The 22,692-nt window shown below is 35.8% G+C and overlaps 2 protein-coding genes across 2 annotated transcripts; both read left to right on the forward strand.

Annotated features, from left to right (window-relative positions):
* Positions 1 to 5,247: 5,247 nt before the first annotated feature.
* On the forward strand, positions 5,248 to 8,049 carry LOC144574970 (uncharacterized). Its single transcript, XM_078325082.1, has 3 exons — positions 5,248 to 5,409; positions 6,334 to 6,640; positions 7,347 to 8,049. Exons 1-3 carry the CDS (start codon positions 5,390 to 5,392, stop codon positions 7,824 to 7,826), a joined length of 807 nt encoding a protein of 268 aa, XP_078181208.1. The 5' UTR covers positions 5,248 to 5,389; the 3' UTR covers positions 7,827 to 8,049.
* Positions 8,050 to 15,401: 7,352 nt separating this feature from the next.
* Positions 15,402 to 22,644, forward strand: CEV1 (Cellulose synthase family protein). Its single transcript, XM_078324620.1, has 16 exons — positions 15,402 to 15,662; positions 15,753 to 15,892; positions 16,331 to 16,523; positions 16,964 to 17,163; positions 17,403 to 17,502; positions 17,595 to 17,784; positions 18,084 to 18,350; positions 18,488 to 18,833; positions 18,932 to 19,069; positions 19,184 to 19,309; positions 19,392 to 19,604; positions 19,718 to 19,976; positions 20,099 to 20,301; positions 20,692 to 21,042; positions 21,129 to 21,440; positions 22,113 to 22,644. The coding sequence occupies exons 2-16, from the start codon at positions 15,869 to 15,871 to the stop codon at positions 22,383 to 22,385; spliced, it is 3,195 nt and encodes a 1,064-aa protein (XP_078180746.1). The 5' UTR covers positions 15,402 to 15,662; positions 15,753 to 15,868; the 3' UTR covers positions 22,386 to 22,644.
* Positions 22,645 to 22,692: the final 48 nt, after the last annotated feature.

The raw sequence follows: 22,692 nt of genomic DNA on the forward strand, positions 1-22,692 counted from the left end.
TATCCGGAGCAGTAAAGTTAAAGCTGGTTGGGAGTAACTTCGAATCGGGATAATTACTGATACAGATACGGATATTCACCTTCATGAAATTATCCGTATCCGTATCCACCATTTTTTCACCATATGCAAAAATTATCCATATTCGTACCCGCAATTATCCGTTTCCGTTTAATTTAAATACGAAACGAATATGGAGCGGATTATATGTATCCGTTTACACCCCTAAGTGAAGGTGTCACACAATTGGAAACAGATAATTTAAAATTTTCAAAATAAGTTTTATCTCCGACTGTGCAGTGTTTTTTTATTATTATTATACGTGATAACGTTTTTTTTTTTTCTTTACAACAACCAGCACAAATAGCAGCACAGAAAGTGCAACAGAAATTCTGGTCCTATTTGTCCTACGTTTTAAACTGGTTGCAGATTAATTTATTATATTAACTGTATATTTGTCTTACGTTTACTCGATAAAAAAGTTATGCTGCACTTTTGCAGAATATTTTGTCTCCCCGTCATTTTGCTCGTTAAATTATTGTAAGCATTGATTCCTTCTTCAAGTGTTTAGGCAACCAGGAACAATTAAAAGTTACTGTAAAACATTAATTCCCCTTCTATGGTTTAAAATAATGGGAACATTTAATCGCATTGAATTACTTCTGCATGGTTTTGCACTCTGGTCCTTTTTTAAAATGTTATTTATTCTAGAGAAAGCAAGTCACGGTATTAAAGAAAAATATGTATAAATATGTATGTGCGTTTGCGGAATTTTTTATTAATACCCTAAAAAAAAGTTTTTACAAATATACCCTTGATTTTTTTTTTAAAATTTCTCCAACCGCCCAGCAAAGGGGCGGTCCATTATTCAGGGTAAAGATTTTGATAGAGTAGTTTTGGCTTCATGCAGTGCATTGACTATAAAATTAAAACAAGATTTTATATTGTTTGTATGCTGCATGAAGCCAAAACTACTCTGTTAAAATCTTTATCCATTATTCATATCTGACCGCCCGGGGCACAGGCGGTCCATTAGAGATTCAACTGCCCCTCTGTTGGGTGGTCCACTATTTTTTGTTTTTTGTTTTTTTGCTATATAAAAACCTCGTTTCTTTCTTCTCCCTCTCAAACTCACCAGAATTCAAGGATTACAAGCTCTGAAGAGAAAGAAAGAAAGAAAGAAAGAAAGAAAGAAAGAGAAGGCGAATTCGAAGCGAAAAAGGGTGAATTCTGATGTGATTTCGGGTAATTTTTTTAATTAATTATTTTCCATCAACTGTCACAATTAATTGAGTATTAATTGTTAGAAAGTGTTACAAACTGCTCCAGACTGATTGTTATTATTTTTTATGAATTGTTTATAATTGATACTGAATGTCTAATCCATTGTTGTTATTTGAAACCATAGGTCTTACCACGTCCATTTCATGTGAAGACAAACAGGAAATTATTAACAATTTTTGGACAAGTAAAGTCCTCAAGAGAAGGCGAATGCGACGTATGTATTCAAGACAATTCGAAAAAAAAGAACACTTTGTTTCAGAAGAATTTGTTCCGATTCAAAATTTAATTGGAATTGTTTTTTCTGATTCATCTATACATATAAATTTAGAGATCTGCTTGGGCCCGATGTCCATTGGACTCAAAGTGGTTCCAATGGATTCGGTAACCGTCGGATCTGCTTTAAGATTCGTGTATACGGATTTTAAAGCAGATGCGAAATTGCGGGCGCGAATTCTAAAGCAGATTCGACGGTTAGCGAATCCATTAGAACCACTTTGGATTCAATGGGCATCGGAACCAAGCTGCTTCCCTAAATTTACTCTCCCTGTTTATTATTTTATAATATTAACTATAAATAAAATATTTTCGAGAAGTGGGACGGTATCAAACTAGGAACTGGATTTCCTGCCCCCCGGGTGCAGGAAATTCCTACCCCCAGAGTCACTGTGGGGTGGGACCGGTTACTGTTTAAGGATTTAACTATTGTTATTGTTTTTAAATGAGGGCCCACCCACAGTGACTCTGAGGGCAGACGATTCGGTCTCATCAAACTATCAATATCGAATTCGACAACAATGCCCGACTTTGGATTCTTTCCCGTAAATTTAACTCGAGTTTATGATATCTAGCCTTAAAAACAGGCAAATTTGACAATTACACGAATCAACATAAACGCGCCGTGTTTTTTTGATTAAATAAAGTAGCATAAGATTCCCTTCAGCCTTCAGGCCTTTGTTTCTGTTCCGGGATTTATTCTTGAAGCAAACTTTTTTATTTAGAAAACGATGGCACAGTGAGTTGGACAAAGAAACGTCTCTTTTGATGTCCGGTCCTATTTCTTTTATATATTTATTTTTAACTAAGTTTTCGGACTTTGCTTAGTATATATATTGATATTAAAAAAAAGGAGGGATCCAATCAATTTATTTTATGGTGAGTTGGTGACACATTTTAACCCCATATGTTTATAAGTCATTTTTGTGATATCAAAATCCAAACAGTTGATTCGAACAGTTCAACATGATCTCCATATTAAAATGTACTTGAAGACCAAATTTTATATTGTTTGGAAAAAATTTTTAGTATTTATTAAGATATGTACAAAATTGATGTTTTCAAATATTTCTAGACTATTGAAAAACAACAATTTCAAAATTTCTATAAAAATAGTAAATAATTTAAAAAAAAAATGTAAAATTTGGTCTCCAAGCACATTTTAATACAAAGATCATGTTGAACTGTTCGTATCGACTGTTTGGATTTTAATATCGCAAAAATGACTTATAAACACATGGTGTCAAAATGTATCACTGTAAGATGGTGTAATTGGACCTCTCCTCTTAAAAAAATTAATTTTAAAGTAGCATAATTTTACAAAAAGAAATTTACATTTAGGAAATTTTTAACGTAAATATTTACAAAAAAGAAATACTTAGATATAATGAATAACAAACAATACGATAAATCACACAATAATTCAACATGGAAACAAAATAAATTGTGCTATTTTAACTGTTACATTATACGCATTACTTTCAAATACGAAAAGTGAAGCGTTATATTATATAAGAGATGTTTGATTAAAAAACGAAGAAAGAGAAAATAAATCGGATAAATAAAATATCGATGATGTGATATTTTGAGTTATAGAATGGGGATAGAATTCGAATCTTTTATAAAAGAAAAAAAAGTAGGTGACAGATTTCTCCGAAACTTTTAAAAATACCATTTGTCCAAAAAAAAAAACCCATGATTTTTGTACACTTATAAATCTACCATGGCCGCATCTAAAGGATGTGGACCCAATTACTGAGGACCGCATCTAGAGAATGCGACCCCAGAAAGCATCCGCTAGATGCGGCCCTATTTTTTGTTTTTTTGAAAGTCTGAGATTCTGATCTCATGTAATACGAATTCGTATTAATTTTAATACATAACATATTATTTTATTTTATGATTATTTTTCACCCAAAACTTGAGAAGTTTATTCGTCGATAATCCTAAATTAGTTTTTATTACAAAGAAGTCTAATTAGATATATATTATTTTATTTTAGGATTATTTTTCACCGAAGATCATAGAAGTTTATTTGCCGATATCTCTAAATTTATTTTTATTACAAAGAAGTCCAATAACATATACATTATTTTATTTTATTTTGTAATTATTTTTCACTGAAGATCCTAAAAGTTCATTCGCCGATAGCCATAGATTAATTTTTATACAGAGTAGTCCAATAACATATATTATTTTATTCTATGTTATTTTTCACCGAAGACTCTAGAAGTTTATTCGCCTATATCCCTAGAAGTTTAATTTAGGGCTATCGGCAATTAAACTTCTAGGATTTTCGGTGAAAATAATCACAAAGTAAAATAAAATAATATATATGTAATTGGACTTCTTTGTAATAAAAATTAATATAGGGCCATCAACGATTAAACTTTTAGGGTCTTCGGTGAAAAATAATCATAAAATAAAATAAAATAATATATATGTTATTGGACTTCTTTGTAATAAAAATAAATTTAGAGATATCGGTGAATAAACTTCTAGGGTCTTCGGTGAAAAGTAACCATAAAATAAAATAATATATATCTAATTAGACTTCTTTGTAATAAAAATTAATTTAGGACAATCGGCGAATAAACTTCTAGGGTCTTCGGTAAAAAATAGCTATAAAATAAAATAATATATTATGTATTAAAATCAATACAAATTCGTACCCTATTATGGAGCCGCTCCCAGATGCAGTCCTCAGTAATTGAGTCCGCATCCCTTAGATACAGCCGTGGTAGATTTATAATTGTACAAAAATTGTGATTTTTTTGTTTGTTATTTCTTTTGAGAAAATAGAACATTTAAAAATTTCGGCAGATTTCTTATAAAAATATTGCAGCTAATAATGTTTGTATAAGCGGAATGCAAGTGCAGTCTTCCAAAACTACAAGTTACATTTTGCTGTTCTTGAATGATGAGCTCCCCTTTCCAATTTGGATGTGTCACTTTACATACATTAAAAGGACGAATTCTGTTAATAATAGAGAGATGTAAGAATAAAGAAAAGGTTTTAAAAAGGAATTTTTTTTTAAAATATAGGAACTATGGAAAATAAGAATTTGACATAATATTTCATAATAACTATAGAAAAATAATGAATGTTCCAATCACAATTTTCTTTTGCAAAATTCGGAACTAGTGGAGCACCTTGATTTGCTTTAGCCAAACAAGATTTCAAATATTTTTTTTTCATTCTCAAGAGTTCGATCTAAGGATTGTGTAATTAACTCTGCATTTTTTTTTTAAGATCGATGTATATACTACAGCAGCTATTCTACGTAGTTTATAGTCTAATCTACTTAATTTATTTTGCATATTAATCAACATTTCTACAACTATTATTTATTTATTTTGTAGAGTTTGCACACGTTACATGTATGTCAAGAAAAAAAGATCGGCGCAGTATGTTAAAAACTGGGTAAAAATATTAACAGAATTATTTTGACTTTACGCATCGCACAACTAATGGAGAACATAAAGAAGTGTTCATGTAACTTGTGTCGTTGTGCGTTGCAGGAAACCAAAATAGCTCCGTCAATATCTTTACCCAAATCTGGAAATTTCGGAGCAGTTTAAATCTGGGCTTATTATTTAGAGATCAACATTTCAGCCCAGGCGCGCAAAAAGCCCGCCTAAAATTTCATGGTTAAATTAGTTCAAAAATAGACAATTCACGCATTAGGAAAAACCCAAGCTGCGCAGCCAATCATTTTCTCAGTTCTCTTTGCTTACCTCCCGCTGTTCTTTCAAGATCTCACCAAGAGATCAATCGAGATAACAATCTCCGTCGACTTACTGATCGCGAAGGAAGCAAAGGTGAAATTGTGCGATGATGTATCAGAAGAAGAGGTGAGGGCTCTTCTATAGGCTTTTTCCAATTCGATAATGGTGTAATTGTTTAGGTTTTTATGCTTTCTTGATTGTTATACATATTGCACTTTTGAGAGAAATTAGAAAAAAGGGACTGTCGGGAACCCTAATTTTGTGCAAATCCCTTCCTTGATAGTTTCTTTTTCCTCTTTATTTGAAGTTCTTTGAATTTGGATTTTTCTTTACTGTTTTTCTGTAGTTTGTAGGTTTAAATCACTAATCGAAAATCTATCTCGACTGTTTACCTATTAAAGTCGCTCAGATACCTACGCTTAGATATATTAAAGTATAATTTTTAGTTTCTTATGTTTTCCTGATCGCTATATCGAGTATTTGAGAGAAATTGGGGAAAAGGGGATTACCAGGAACCGTTAATAATCGCTCAGATACCTGCGTTTAGATATTAAAGTATAATTTTTAGTTTCTTATGTCTTCCTGATCGTTATATTGAGTAATTGAAAGAAATTGGGGAAAGGGGATTATGAGGAGCTGGTAATTAGTGCAAATCCCTTCTCTGACCATGAAGCAGCCGTGTTTCATCTTTTGAAAAATCTCTGAATTTGGATCTCATCTACTATCTTCCCAAGTTCCCATAATAGTGTATAGCTTACAATAATGGGTAATTGAAATGGAGAGGAGCATCATTGTATAGAAATTAAAGTCTCTCAGACACCTTCTTATTCTTTTTTTTTTTTTATATAATTAGCAGGCTGAGAGATTACTATCTGTTAAATTAAAGCAAAGGAGCAGAAAAATGTACTGCTACTAGCATATCTCTTCCTCTATCTTTAGAGGGGGGAATAAGTAATTTTTGAGATTTTTTTAGTGGTATACATGAAATTCTCCCTTAAATTAAAGGCTCTATTAATTTGACCATTTCTATTAACTTCTATTCATCTCCAGGAAGTACGATGGCAATGATTCCCGCGCAATGGGCCTGAAACGACACCAGCCGTATCCAATGGAAGCATCTCTTTACGGTGCCCCGGCACCCGGGGGAATGAACATGATGTACCCTGCGGGACCATTCGGGTACCCGAATCAGGCCTCACTATTCCCAGCCGTTCGTCTCCGTGGCCTGCCCTTTGACTGCTCAGAAGTTGATGTGGTTGACTTCCTTCAGGGCCTTGACTTGATTGACATATTGTTCATACACAACGGGGGCCGCTTCACTGGCGAGGCATATTGCCTTCTGGCTTACGCTGTTCAGGTACAGTTCTTATCTGACATGTGTTTAGTAGCTGATTATTTGTCCTTAGTTTGTTATAGTACTAGATTGATCTCTGGTCGGGTCAGGCCAGGTTGACCTGACCTGCTCTACAAAAGTGAAAAATTCTTATTTTGTTAATTGCCTTTTTTATTACACGAAGCAATATGTACCGCAGTTGGTATGGTTGTTAACATTGGTTTGGAAGGGTGTGGGTATGGACCCCATCTCTCAACAAATTATGTTTTTTTTTGGTCTATTTTCTTTCAGGATCTGAACAGGTGGGCCCAAATATTAAACAGCAGGGTTTAGTCATAATCGGTCAACCTTATCCTATCCTAACCTGACTTGCTAGGGGTCAGTAAATGGTGACCCGAAGACCACATTTTAACCTATTACCAACCATGTGGGTTGGGTCAAGACTGCCAGTCCTGGGCACATGTTACCAGTAATCCCTGTACCAGCCCTTGACTGCACATGCCGCTATATGGGTACAGATGGTACATTTTGATACACTACCCAACTAAGATATACATGAAAGGAATTTTTTTTTTAAATTTAATTTTGTTTCATGAATTGAGCTTCTATAGTGTAGCTACTGATAGTAACAGTAAAACTGGCGCAACCCATTTTTGATGAAATAACTTTGATTTGTGTAATCTTTTGCAAAACAATGAGTAACAGAAACAAGAAAATATCTCTATTACAGGTCGATTTTGCACTTCAACGGAACCGACAAAACATTGGGCGGCGTTACATTGAGGTGTTCCGGTGCAAGAGAGAGGATTACTACACAGCTGTAGCACAAGAAGTCTCTAGTGGCAAAATTGGTGGGTCCTCTCCTCGAAGAAATGCGCCGCCACCCAGACCCAAACCTTCATCTGATGGCCCGAAGGATGACCATGCGGTGCACACAGGTGTTTTAAGGATGCGGGGCCTACCCTTCTCTGCCACAAAGGAGGAGATAATGGATTTCTTCAGAGAATTTGAGTTGACTGAGAACAGGATCCATTTGGTGTTGAATCGTGACGGGCGCCCGAGTGGGGAGGCCTTTGTGGAGTTTGAGAATCCTGAGGAATCTAAGGCGGCCATGAAGAATGATAGAATGACACTTGGAAGTCGGTACATAGAGCTCTTCGCATCTCAATTGAAGGAAATGGACGAAGCCATATCAAGAGAGAGGCATTGAAATGCAGCCCCCCCCCCTCCCCCCATTTTTTTTTTTTCCGTGTTCACTTATTCGTCTGGTGGGTGTCAAGTTATGAATAGGTTTTTGGTGTGTGTTATGTTATGAAACCAGTTCTGGTGGGTATTTAGGTTACAGATTGAGTCATGTTGGGTGTTAAGTTACAACTGCAATTTTTGTATCGACAGTCGACAGATGCAGTTGATAAATTGCAGTTGAGAATTGATATGCATGGCTTTTTTTTATTGGAATGACCAATATGCCTCTTGAGTATATAGTGTATCGCTTATTATGATGCTTGAATGGTACAGTATTTTTGGTGTCAAGTTATAAATTGAGTTATTCGGTAATTTTGGTATTGACAGATGAAGCTGATAACTTGTAGTTGAGAATTGATGTGTATGACTTTTTTTATTGGAATGACTAATATTTCCCTCGAGTTTACAGTGTTAGATGACTTGTTATGATGCTTGAATGGTACAGTTTTCTTGGTGTCAAGTCATGAACTGAGTTTGGTAATTTTGTATCGGCAGATGCAGCTGATAAATTGTATTCTTTTTTGAATGGTACAGTTTTTGTTTTTAATTGGTACCATTCGCTTCTCACTGCTAAATAACCAATGTCATGTAAATTTCACACTTTTAATGCCATTAACCTAGCAGCTGGATGCTAATTTCATATGAATTCATATATGTTGGATATAATTGTAATAAGTTAGAGGTAAAAACAGTCTTCGTTGAAATGGGGAACAAGTTGAATCATCCAGTAGTGTTTAGTAATTCCAAAAAAATGAAAATATAAATTAACATTTAACAGCCATTATTTGTAAAACTTTCCAAAATGTTTATGCAAGAGGCAGAAATAAAAAATGAAGACATTATGCTGTTGCCAACAAGTCTTGTTAAAACATGAGCGAAAACAAATTGATGCTGGTACAGATCCAAGATACCAGTACTGGCTAGCCATGGATACTACAAGGCAATTAGGGTTATATATGTGTGCAGTTATTCAGACTTTGCTCAACACAGAGGTACCCACATTTGATTACACATAACAAATCACTAAGCATAGATGTTTTATGCAATTATTCAGAATTATAATTGAATCGACTAAATATACAACACCAGTACCTAACCAATATCGAGAGTCCCCAATACCTCTTGGTCGGGATTTGGGAATAGCGACACCTCTCTTACATCATCATCTCCTCAGTTCAGTTGGTGCTGGTTGATGCATTGAACCAATGGATCTGGTTCAGATGGCCTGGCAGTTCAAACAGCAATCTCAAAGCTTCTAACTGGTATTCAATTAATGGTGTCAATGCCATTAATGGATCAACCCTACAATCAAATTCAAACTATTATTATGCATAATGATACATACGCTGCCATTACAACAACGTAAGCGATGCAAATCTCGATGATAAACCGTATTCTCTGTGTTTTTATACGTACGTATATTACGGTAAGATGAGTGTTTAAAGCTACTGTCATGCACTTATTTGACAGCATTATAGAATTATCTAAGAGCTGAATTAGTATGATAATTATTTCTGTCATCTGATTCAACAAGGTTATACACGTTGGATAATAAAAAAAATAATGGATCACACCAGGGATAGTATGAATTATCTAAAAAAGAAAAGATATACTGACATTAATTTAGTGATGCTTGGAAATACTTTTCAAGGAATTAAAAAGAATTTCATAGGCCTTTGGTAATGGACCTCCATGAGGTAGTTAAGAGGCCCATTTGGGGAGGAAGAAGTCAGATTATTTTTATAATTTTTACAAGATAATTGTGAACCTGCCTGTCTTATGAAGAAGCCAATATCTTAATTAATTATATCAAACGTAGATTACGACAAGCAATTGTTTTACAAATTCAAAAGAGTTAGGCTGGGGTGCTATGGATAGCATAGTGGCCTCCCGTGCTACGGCTCAATATTCAAGTTTTCAAAATTCAAACGGTCGATCCGAATCGTTCATCTTGTTCTCCATATTAATATGTGTTCGGAGACCAAATTTTACATTTTTTGAAAATTTTTTACTATTTTTTTAGCTAGGTAGAAAATCACTTGATCTAAAAAATTATGCACCATTAAGATATTTGATTTTCTACCTATCTAAAAAAATAGTAAAATTTTTTCAAAAAATGTAAAATTTGGTCTCCGAACACATATTAAGAACAAGATGAACGGTTCGGATCGACCGTTTGGATTTTAAAAACTTGAATATTGAGCCGTAGCACGGGAGGCCACTATGCTATCCATAGCACCCAGCCTAACTCAATTCAAAAATTATTATGTTAAATGTATTATAGACATGGGCCATCTTCTTAATTTATTTTCTAGCTCCAATCTCATATGTTAAATCATTTCTAAATTCCAATCTCAACTCTCACCTATTATATTGTTTAATAATCACTCATACAATGTTTAATCAGGGGCGGACCCAGTGTAGTTCGGAGGGGGCAGCTTCGAAAATAGTGAAAAAAATAGGTTGATTTCGGTTTTGTCCCCCTAAAAATTAGATTGTCCCTCTCTAGAGAAAAACGGGTGAAGTTCTTTCTTTTGATTGCTGATAAGAATAAACCACTCTTTCTCTTGAATTTTGTTGTTCTAAAAATCCTCTTCTTTATGCCAATTCTAAAAATCCTCCTTTTTATGCCAATTTTCAGATAACAAATGAGCCCCATATGACATTCACTCAATATAATTTTTCTTGTTATATTTTAATTCTTAGATAGACTTGATTTATGATGTGGTATCTTGATAAAAAAAAATGTGGACCAAAGTAAAAAAAATAAATAAAAAATACTCAAGTATATTTTTTTTCTTTCTAAAAGGAGTCTTCTAAACAGAATTGCTGACTACCATGAGTGCATAGCTGCTAATCATATAATTTATGTAGTACAAACAAATGAATTAAGAAACACCGAATAGCTGCATAGTTTACTAATTTGTAACATTAAAGTAAAAAGGACCATGAGCTTTATAGGAACGAGAGATATTTCTTTGGCTTTTTTTTTTAATAATAATAAAAGAAGATCTTACTTACACTTCTTTGATCGCTTGGAGGATAGTTGTGAAAGTTCTCACTATACGAAGAGGTTACCGTGATGTTTAAATGTAAACACGGTGTTGAAGATTAAAAAACAAAGAATGGGGGTATTTTTTTTTAAATTTGGAAAATTTATGATGAATATCTGAGACTTGTATGGTTGTCATAGACATGTCAAGTTGAATGGTTGCAAAAGATTTTGCATAGAAAATATGATTACCTCATAAATCATGATCCAACGTTCCAACAGCAGTGGAGATCGAAAGTTTTCACATTATACAACTACGACTCTGAATCCTCTGCCTCTCTGGGTGCAGAAATTTCCTGCCCCCTCAGTCACTGTGTGTGGGGCCAGTCACTGTTAAAGGGAACCGATCACTTTTAATTTTTGAGCTGGGGGTCCATCTTGGACCCACACGCAGTGACTCTGAGAGCAGAAAATTCCTGCCCCCAAGGGGCAGAGGATTCCCCGTAATTTTTAAAAATACAATTTTCTCAAAAATGATAAATAAAAAAACCACGATTCTATGAAATTTCGAAAAATAGTATGGCCGCATCCCCTAGGTGCGGCCACCTTTTTTCGGGCCGTATCCTCTAGATGCGGCCACCTTTTTTTTCGGGCCGTATCCCCTAGATGCGGCCACCAGAAAAGTGGCCGCATTTTCTAGATGCGGCCATGCTATTTTTCAAAATTTTACAGAATCGTGGTCTTTTGGTTTATCATTTTTGAGAAAATGGTATTTTTAAAAATTTCGAGAGGATTCGCTTCCATACAACTAGAGTATTAACAATACCCTTAACGGGTATACCCTACCCTACCCGCCCGTGCCCGCCGCCCGGGGTACCCGTGCCCGAGCCCGGGGTACCCGTGCCCGAGCCCGGGTATGGGTCAGGTACTCGGGTACGCGGGTAAGGGCAAAAATCGGACCGGACCCGGTTTTTTTAATCAATACCCGATCATACCTTACCCGACTAAACCCGTACCCGACTACCCGAGTATCCGTACCCGTATACCCGTATACCCGACCACTGTTCATGCCATTTCAAAATTCAAAATTTGTATTTTTTTCCCCCCAAAAAAATCAGAAAAAAACCAGAAAAAAACCAACAAAAAAAGAAAAAAAAACCAGAAAAAAAAAACAGCAAAAAAAAAAATAAAAAATACCCGTACCCGTACCCGCCTTACCCGTCAAGGGTACACGGGTAAGGGTATAGGACGGGTAGGGTATGGTTTTTGAAAATTATACCCGCCATACCCGTACCCGTATACCCTTGTACCCGAGTATACCCGTACCCGAGACGTACCCGTACCCGTCCCGGGTATACCCGGGGTACCCGTACCCGCCCGAGTATAAATACACTACATACAACCACCCCTTGAAAAATTGTTGTCCCTTATGGGGATTAAAAAATGTGCTGCATATACTATATAGTTTTCTTTAAAATGTGGATTTTAAGTTGGATTGCAATTCAACATAAGTGGTTAATTATTAGAATTTCTTTTTTCAAATTTTGATTTGCAAATAAAAAAAAATACATAATGACTTTAATTTTGTAAGTAAAACAAATACTATCAAAAAGAATATAATGTCAAAGTATATATGAATTTTTATAGATGATCTCTAAATAGAATAATTAATTTCGTCGCATTGATGAATATTTATTAGCAAAAAGTTAACTAATGTTCAGCCATACAATTAAATGAATAACTAATATTTGATCAAACAAATTAAAATTGCTAATAACTTGAACATGTCATAAAGATATTAAAGGCCAATCGCTTTTATAAAATATAAATTTCATTAATTCATTCAAAACGTAAAAATGGTTAATTATATAATTTCTGTAAATTTCATTTACTTTCCAATTTTTACATAATTTCTGTAAATAATTATATGCGAAGGTTTGCCCCTACGTAAACAAGAATTTAGCTACTTGTGTCGGCAATAGCTATGCAAAATTCTAAATAGTTGGTACCAAGTGTACCTAAAAAAGTTATATTGGGATATTTAATTAGTAGCTATTATTGTTTTGTTCAATATCACATGGACCAGCTGCGCACATGCTGAGCTTGAATTAATTTAATTAAGTTATGAATCGGAGAATATTATTTTTAGAATTATGTATTATGCCCCTGTCATTTTCAATTTAATTATTTTTTGTGCCGCTTAATTTTTTTTTCTTACAGTTAAGGCCTTAATTTGACAGATAATACACGTGTTCTACTTTACATTTAATATTTTTTTCAAGCACTTGAGGCCCCTAATGAACAGATTAATTGCGTTAATTATTAATTGAAAATTTGAAGGACGTAGATTTGTATGGCCTAATTTGAGCAATGAGATTTTTATAAATTTAAATCTTTTATTTTATTAAAATAATCTATTACTTTTTATTAGATGTTATATTAAAGGTGGCGTCTAAATAATTTTTTTCCTTTGGCTTCGTCAAAATTGAAGACTATGTACTATTTTTTTTAATGTAAGGAATCTATAATCACCTACACAATTTAATTTTTAATAAAGATATGATATCTTGTGATGTGTTTATTGCTACTCGTTATCATTGCCTACACAATCTTCAATTCTGCTGGTGTAATAAATAAAACATAAAAATGACAGAAAAATGTCTAAAATATAACAATATATATTTTTAAAATTTAATTGGTAAATTAAATTTTATTAAATGTTGAAATTCGGTTTGAATTGAAAATGTTGAATCTGAACATCACTTTTGTATGACTTGGTATAATGGGGCCCAAAATTGAAGTGCTAACGCCTGAAAATAACAATAACAAATTATTAAACTAACATAATCAGCAACAGCTGATATTTTCCAACCGCTACGGTTTTGGTAACTTCTATCAAAATAGGGGTGTACTGTAAAAAGCTAAAAACTAAAGAGAATTATAAAATTATTTCATGTCACCCCATTTTTTTTTTATCGAAATTTGCTTTGAATAGTATGTGCTGAAATCTTACTAGGATTCCAGTGATAAAATTTATATATTAAGACAGAATTTAGATAGCTTTTTAACTCTCTACTGATGAATTCTCGAGTGTTTTTTAGAAATTTTAATTTTGATACGGTTCGATTAGAGTTCGGATCTCCTAAAGTAACCCAATTTTTGAGTTTAGATCTGGACCGTCAGATTCAAATCAGACTGTGAGATTAAAAGGGGCCGTGCTCTCTCTCTTGAGCCAGATTGGTTCAGATTCGAATCGGACGGTCTGGATTTAAACTCAGAAATTGGGTTACTTTAGGGGATCTGGACCCGTTTGATTAGGCCCTGTAAAATCGCATGCTGCTCGTGCTTAAATTAAAATAAAATTAACAAACGCAAAACGAGGCAGTTAACACGTCAAAAGACGAAGAAATGACGAAAATACCCTCAAACCCAACAACCAAAACCAAGGTGTCGGTGCCCCCAAGGTAGCACTGAAATTTTTCACACCCATGAAAAATGTTGCATAGACTCGGATCATGAGAAAACCCAACACCACACTCCACGACACTCCCTATTGCTATTGGAATTCGCATCCTCTGAGATATCTCAAACTTTGCGTGATTTTATGGAAAATCCCAACCGTTTAAAGACGTTCTGCACGAATCTCAAAGCACACAAAATACTGACCCCACATCACCTTCGAATAGGAACTGGACACGTCGGTCACGCAAAAGTTGAGATATCTCAGAAGATACGCACTCATTGCTATTGTCCCAAATCCTTATTTGATCGTTAGACAATTTCCTTTTGGCTGCATTATGGTGAAGATCTGTGTAGTTGTTTCTCTGGTACATTTTAAATGTGGAAATTTTTTATTTTAATATTGAAAAGCAATATAAAAAATAAATATAATATATTTTAATTAAAACAAGAATTTATTGTGTTCAAAACGAAGTTGTAGAAGGCTAGAAGCTTCACCAATTCAAAATTGCTCATTTATAAATTAGTCCTCAACAAAACATATTGTTACAACTTAACAACTGCAATTCACCACAGGAGATCCTGTTATTTCTTTTACTCGCTGAGCGCCTGCCCCTGCCCCTGCCCCCGGGCCACGGCGTTGCTCTTTGTATAAAACAGCATTTTTTATTCTCTCCATTTTTTTATATTTCAACATCGCTCCATTTGTTTAACTGGACTTGTCCATTGACGATGTACACTCTTCACATCGGGACCAGCACCAGCTGCTTCCCTGAGAAACACTGGAAGTACTGGGATAATTTTAACTGCAGAGAAATAGATTGATAATCAGGTCAATGCATGTTCGCTCGTTGGCTGTAAGAACATAGACAGGTCACGAGTTCATATCCTCTGAGGTAACCGAATATTTCTGTTTATAAAAAAACCGTTCGATCAGAATTCGAGCCAATCTGAGTCACGGGGTCTTTTAATATTCTTCCGGATTATCATCGAACGGTTCGAATCTAAACAAAAAAATATTCTGTTACCTTAGGTATTTGAACTCGACAGCTCACTCTCCATTTTTCTCACCTTTCTTCTTCCACTCTCTCTCTCTGTATTCCATTAATTATCCCTCTACATTTCTTTAACTCAGAAACAAAATCGAAAAGGACTTGGGAACCAAGACTCGCTGGTAGAACGTCGCTTTCTCCCAAATGAAATAACCTCTTTCTCTCTCCCCCTCTTTTCCTTTTTTATCCCTTCACACACCAGTGCCTCTTTCATTCCCTCTAGTCTACTCCCTCCATTCTGTCGGTGCGGCTCCAGTTCAGGATCGGAGGGATCTAGCTCCAGTAGTGGAGTAACTAAGTGTATGTGATCTATTCGCTCCAATTTGGTTAGATCCACTGATATTATTTTGTTGAATTGGGAATTTGATTGGTTCTTTTGGTTGATTAGGGAACAAGAGGTGTGGATCTGAAGGCAATGTGGTGCGTTGGATTCTGATTTGGCTAAGATTTGAGAGTTTCCTGGTTCTTAGATCTTAGTAGGAGAAAGGTTTTCATCAAGTTTCAATGGAGGCAGAACGTGAGCCGGAGGTGAGTAGTTACTTGACCTGTTAAATTGAACTCTTCTTCTTCATTTTTTCAGCTTAGTTGTACTTGATTTCTTTAAACAAAGAGGGAATTGAGAATATAGTTTAGTAACTCCGCTCAATTGACTGAAATGGAAATATTATTTAGTAACTCTGCTGTCACTCTGGATTTCTTAGCTCGCCTAAAAATACTTCCTTGATACAAAGGGATCAGTTGGCTCTCTAAAATCATGTGAATTTGCATTATTTATTAACAGTGAAGTGAATTGTAATTGTCTGCTTAATCCTTAACCTCTCTAAATCTTCAATGGCTATTATATCATTTGATTTTGATTCGGTAATGCCCTGGGTTTGATCTCCTCAAATAGTCCTTTCTAACTCTTGTCTTTATTAGATTGTCTAATTTTGTAACTGTTTGTGTATGCCTGGCGGATCTGTACAGAAATCTGCGAAGCATTCAAGTGGCCAAGTGTGTCAGATCTGTGGTGACGGAGTGGGGACCACACCTGATGGTGATCTCTTTGTTGCCTGTAGTGTATGTGGCTTCCCTGTTTGTAGGCCTTGCTACGAGTATGAGCGCAAAGAGGGGAACCAGGTTTGCCCCCAATGCAAGACCAAGTACAAGAGGCATAAAGGTTGATTATTAATCCATAAACTCAATTTCTTTCAGCTCAATTTAAATGATTCTAATTTAAGAGATTTTTGGGGCACACTTCTTTTTCTAAACAAGGAAATGGTGGAAGTTGGGCCATAGGATTTGTACCACTTTGCACACATGCTGCTTAAGACTTAATAAAGTAAATAGATTCATTAACTTAATAAAGAAAAAAATATTCATCACCGTCGCAATTGTATTCCACATCTCTTGTGATTTTCCTGGTCTGACTATAGCAAATCCAAATAAATCAAGTGAAGAACTAATACTTGAATTTTTCCTGCCGGGATAATGACAAATGACTATGTTTTGGTACATTGATAGATGTTCGCATTTGCCCTAAAATTGCCTTTATTCATGTAGGTGTCTTTGAAATTTTAATAAATTATCTCATTGCAACTTGGTTAATCTTATTTTCAGGGAGCCCCCCGATCCATGGGGAGGAAGGTGAGGATACTGATGCTGATGACACCAGCGATTTCAACTACCCATCGGGAAATCAGGATCAAAAGCAGAAGATTAGTGAGAGAATGCTTACATGGCGTCAAGGGCAGGATGGCCGCCCTAAGTATGATAGTGGGGAGATACCTCGTTATGCCCCATCTCTTACTGCTAGCCAGGTATTATAATGTTAGAGGCTTGGAGCAAATTTTGATACCCCCAAGTCAAATTGTCAAACGCTATCCTTCTGCAAAAAGAAACAATTTTTTTTCTTTTTTCTATTTAATAGTTTGGAGTGCACTTCAAATAACCCAATCATTCAGATATTAAGAAAAAGCCACAGATATTCATTTTAATAACATCACGTCTACATCAGATGAGACTGTCCTTAATATCTAAAGAGATGCCTTCATTTCAGATCTCAGGTGAGCTTCCAGGAGCTTCCCCAGACCACATGATGTCACCTGGGGCCCATGGTGGCAAACGTGTGCATCCTCTTCCATATATCAGCCACTCATGTATACTCTTTTATCATCATTTCTTTCATTTCAAAATACTTCTTATTTCTGTTACAGTTTTTAAATGAGGTTCTTGTTGTTGTTTTAAACAGCAAACCCATCTCGGGAGTTCTCAGGCAATCTTGGTAATGTTGCATGGAAAGAGAGAGTTGATGGCTGGAAAATGAAACAAGACAAGACTGCAGTACCAACTATTAATGGTACCAGTATTGCTCCTTCTGAAGGAAGGGGAGCTGGAGACATTGATGCATCTACAGAATATAACATGGATGATTCGTTGCTGTGAGTAATTAACCTTATGCCCTGTGCTATTTTTTTTACAAATAATTTTCTGTTTTTTTGTCTTTTCAACTTTGTACCATAAAAATTTGTCCTTTCATATTACTATGGAAAAGTTGCGCTCGCCAATGGAGAATTTTGTGAAGTTGTTGTTGAATAGAGTTTGTCAAATTATTTGACCCATACCCTAAATCAAGCTCCAATATTCTCCTGTTTAGATTTCTATTCATTTTATGGTTTATACCTTAACAAAGTAATCTAAATCGTTCTAACTAACCTTGTAAACTATCTTTCTATTTCAGGAATGATGAGACTCGTCAGCCCCTCTCTCGCAAAGTTTCGTTACCCTCTTCCCGGATTAATCCATACCGTATGGTCATTGTTCTGCGACTGATAATTCTCTGTATTTTCTTGCATTATCGTATCACCAATCCTGTGAGAAATGCCTATGCTTTGTGGCTGTTGTCTGTTATTTGTGAGATCTGGTTCGCCTTTTCGTGGATTCTCGATCAGTTCCCCAAATGGTTCCCCATCAATCGTGAAACTTACCTTGACAGACTTGCTTTAAGGTATCATTCAAAATACGAAAAACTTTTTCATTATCTAGATTTCCTACTTGCATTTCTCCATGTCAAGTTATTAATAACCAGAGACCACTTGTGAATGAGGACTAAACATTGTGATATCACCTGTATTTACTTATCAGGTATGACCGAGAAGGAGAACCATCTCAGCTTGCAGCGGTTGACATATTTGTCAGTACAGTGGATCCAATGAAGGAGCCCCCACTTGTGACAGCCAATACGGTGCTGTCCATACTTGCAGTTGACTACCCAGTTGACAAGGTTTCTTGCTATGTGTCTGACGATGGTGCTGCCATGCTCTCCTTTGATTCACTGGCTGAGACCTCTGAATTTGCAAGAAAATGGGTGCCTTTCTGCAAAAAGTACAACATAGAACCCCGTGCTCCTGAGTGGTACTTTGCTCAGAAGGTTGATTACCTGAAAGATAAGGTGCAAACTTCATTTGTTAAAGATCGTAGAGCCATGAAGGTAACATTCTGAAATATAATTGTACTTGTAGATTTCTTCCTTCCATTCTTTCTTATTTTCGCGGGTATTCGTAATGATAGTAATTTATTATCGTGCAGAGAGAATATGAAGAATTCAAGGTGAGAGTTAACGGGCTTGTTGCCAAAGCACAGAAAGTTCCAGAGGAGGGATGGATAATGCAAGATGGCACACCTTGGCCTGGAAATAACACCAGGGATCATCCTGGGATGATTCAGGTTAGCTTTTATTCAAATACTAAACTAGTTAGAAAAGTTACTACAATTTCTGTGTACATAATATAGTTTCAATTGTCTTCTATTTCTTTAAAACTTGTAATTTATACTGCTCAGGTTTTCCTTGGACATAGTGGAGGTCTGGACACAGAGGGTAATGAGCTCCCTCGTTTGGTTTATGTTTCTCGTGAGAAGCGTCCGGGTTTCATGCATCACAAGAAGGCCGGTGCCATGAATGCTCTTGTAAGTTTCTAAATTTAACACTTCTAGCACTTGTCGAAATTGTAGCCTCAGATCTGATCTAAACATCTCTGGTACGGTACAGGTGCGTGTCTCAGCTGTGCTTACAAATGGACCATACTTGTTGAATCTTGATTGTGATCACTACATCAACAACAGCAAGGCTATTAGAGAGGCTATGTGCTTCCTCATGGACCCAAATCTCGGAAAGCGTGTCTGTTATGTGCAGTTCCCACAGAGGTTTGACGGTATTGACAGGAATGATCGTTATGCCAACAGAAACACTGTGTTCTTTGATGTAAGCACACAAATCCTTCTCATTTAAATTATATCAAATACTACTTCCATTTCATCTCTCCAAGTAATATAATATTTTACCACTATTGCATCCATTTCTTCTTTTGGTTGTAGATTAACTTGAGAGGTCTTGATGGTATTCAAGGACCGGTTTATGTGGGTACGGGTTGTGTGTTCAACAGGACAGCCTTGTATGGTTATGAACCCCCTCTTAAGCCAAAGAAGGAAGTCAAAATTCTCTCTTGGTGCTGCGGTGGCAAGAAAAAGAGTAAGAAATCAAATAAGAAGAGCTCAGAAAAGAAGAAATCTGACAAACATGTTGACAGCTCTGTGCCTGTGTTTAATCTTGAGGATATTGAAGAGGGTGTTGAAGGTACACAAATTTAGTTTCAATTTCATCTTAAATTCAGTTAAGGTCATACTCTTTACCCTTCTTAACTTAGTAGTTAGAGAGATATTGGGTTCTCTTATGGAATAACCTTGTGTTCCCGTCAGGTGCTGGATTTGATGATGAAAAATCACTTCTGATGTCACAAATGAGCTTAGAGAAAAGGTTTGGTCAATCAAATGTTTTTGTCGCCTCTACATTAATGGAGAGTGGAGGAGTTCCTCAATCGGCAACTCCTGAGTCTCTTCTCAAAGAAGCCATCCATGTCATCAGCTGTGGCTATGAGGATAAGACTGAATGGGGTCAAGAGGTATGCTTGCAATTTTTGGTCATAAAAATACTAATCAACCCATTTTACAAATCCATGTATATTTCTCAAAGGTGAAACTTTACTTGCTTTTATGTGTAAATCTTAACTTCCCCAAAGAGAAGGGTCAAATTTTATTTTTGTATGAACAATTGGGGGGGTAGGGTCATTATTATTCATAGCAATATCTTAAACCAGTTTGTGCAAGTAATACTTACTAGTTTAGTACCAACCAACGGCATTCACACTCTGGGGACTTGTTTAACTATAGTATATATCAATAATGTGATCATGAAGTACTGAAAGTTAATTTACAGGGCTCTATTTTTATTCAAATAATCTTTATGTTGATTGCCGGGTACATTTATATCTAACAAGAATGATAAAACACAGATTGGGTGGATCTATGGTTCTGTGACAGAAGATATTCTGACGGGATTCAAGATGCATGCCAGAGGCTGGAAGTCGATTTACTGCATGCCTAAGCTGCCCGCATTTAAGGGTTCTGCCCCTATTAATCTTTCAGATCGTCTGAACCAGGTGCTTCGGTGGGCCCTTGGTTCAGTCGAGATTCTGTTCAGTCGGCATTGCCCCATCTGGTACGGCTATAATGGCAGGTTGAAGTTCCTTGAGCGGTTTGCATATATTAATACCACCATCTACCCGCTCACCTCCCTTCCTCTTATCTTGTACTGTACATTGCCTGCTGTCTGTCTCTTCACCGGCAAATTCATTATTCCTCAGGTATTTCTTTTGCTACTGGTTAATTTCTTCTTAACTGTACAGTAAAAACTTGAAAGATGACATTTATTCTTGTTATGGGATTACAGATTAGTAACTTTGCTAGTATATGGTTCATATCTCTCTTCTTGTCTATCTTCGCAACGGGTATACTGGAGATGAGGTGGAGTGGTGTGGGGATTGATGAATGGTGGAGGAACGAACAGTTTTGGGTCATTGGAGGGGTCTCTGCTCATCTCTTCGCTGTCTTCCAGGGTCTCTTGAAGGTTTTGGCCGGCATTGACACCAACTTCACTGTCACTTCCAAGTCTTCTGACGAGGATGGTGACTTTAATGAGCTGTACATGTTCAAGTGGACCACTCTTCTCATCCCTCCCACCACTCTCATTATTATCAACCTGGTAAGTAATTTTGATAAAAGGAAATATTTTTTTGGTCCGCCCAGAGTATTCTCAAAGCATATATCATCAAACTTCCCTAAAAGTTGGCATTTCTGGGACTAAATATGTAAATATGAATGAGGCTATGGTACTATGCATAGCGCACTTTGGTCCGTACTATGGATTCATATCTTCATTTTCAAAGTCTAAATAGTTGATCCAAACCATTCATCACGATCTCCATATGAAAATGTACTTGGAGACCAAATTTTACATTTTTTAGAATTTTTTTACTATTTTTTTAGATAGGTAGGAAATCATTACTTCCGAATGGTCTAAAAACTTCAGATCAAGTGATTTTGTACCTATTTTTAAAAATAGTATAAAATTTCTAAAAACTGTAAAATTTAGCATCCAAGCACATTTTCATATGGAGATCATGTATAAAATTTCTAAAAGCTGTAAAATTTAGCATCCAAGCACATTTTCATATGGAGATCATGTTGAGCGGAATGGATCGACTGTTTGGACTCATGTAATATTATTGTAATTTTCCTTTTTGTTTCTTTCCCTTCTTTTCTTTCGTTCTTTGGATTTTTGGTTGTTTCTTTATTTTTTCTTTCCTTCAGTTTTTTCCCCCTGATTTCCAAATCCTTGTTTGGTCTGACCAATGTTAAATTTGGTTCATCACAGATTAGTGTCGTGGCTGGTATTTCTTATGCTATCAACAGTGGTTACCAATCTTGGGGCCCGCTTTTCGGGAAGCTCTTCTTTGCTTTCTGGGTGATTGTGCATCTCTACCCGTTCCTTAAGGGTCTTATGGGCCGTCAGAACCGCACACCAACCATCGTCATCGTGTGGGCCGTCCTTCTCGCCTCTATTTTCTCTCTTTTGTGGGTCCGTATCGATCCATTCACAACCCGTGTCACAGGACCCGATGTCCAACAATGTGGCATCAATTGCTAAGGAATGATGTTTTTGTATAAAGAAGATCAGGAAAAGGAAACCTATTTATTTATAGTAATAGTGCATGCTTTGGTAACATATTTATTTATTTTTAATTTCTCAAGTTTGTTGTAGTTAATATTGATTTGATTGGTGGTGGTGGTTCTGATGTTTATAAGTTATGTATGGCAGTTGTCCATGTGATGGAGCCAGGCAATGAATTTTGTATTTTATGAGAAATACTGAACCTTTTCAATCTTTATCCAAATTTTCTTAGTAATTTCTTGTTTTTTAAACGTGTTTCCATTATTGTTTGATCAACGCAAAG

Source organism: Carex rostrata, chromosome 23, assembly GCF_964058835.1.
Source record: "Carex rostrata chromosome 23, lpCarRost1.2, whole genome shotgun sequence".
Lineage (NCBI taxonomy): Eukaryota > Viridiplantae > Streptophyta > Magnoliopsida > Poales > Cyperaceae > Carex > Carex rostrata.

Bases quoted from the DNA above. Each gene is read 5' to 3' on its own strand.
- CEV1 (XM_078324620.1), top strand. From the start codon at position 15,869: ATGGAGGCAGAACGTGAGCCGGAG. The intron at 17,503-17,594 runs GTATACTCTTTT...TGTTTTAAACAG, and splicing joins TCCATATATCAGCCACTCAT to CAAACCCATCTCGGGAGTTC. The intron at 18,834-18,931 runs GTAACATTCTGA...ATTATCGTGCAG, and splicing joins AAGATCGTAGAGCCATGAAG to AGAGAATATGAAGAATTCAA.
- LOC144574970 (XM_078325082.1), top strand. From the start codon at position 5,390: ATGATGTATCAGAAGAAGAG. The intron at 5,410-6,333 runs GTGAGGGCTCTT...ATTCATCTCCAG, and splicing joins ATGATGTATCAGAAGAAGAG to GAAGTACGATGGCAATGATT. The intron at 6,641-7,346 runs GTACAGTTCTTA...TCTCTATTACAG, and splicing joins TTCTGGCTTACGCTGTTCAG to GTCGATTTTGCACTTCAACG.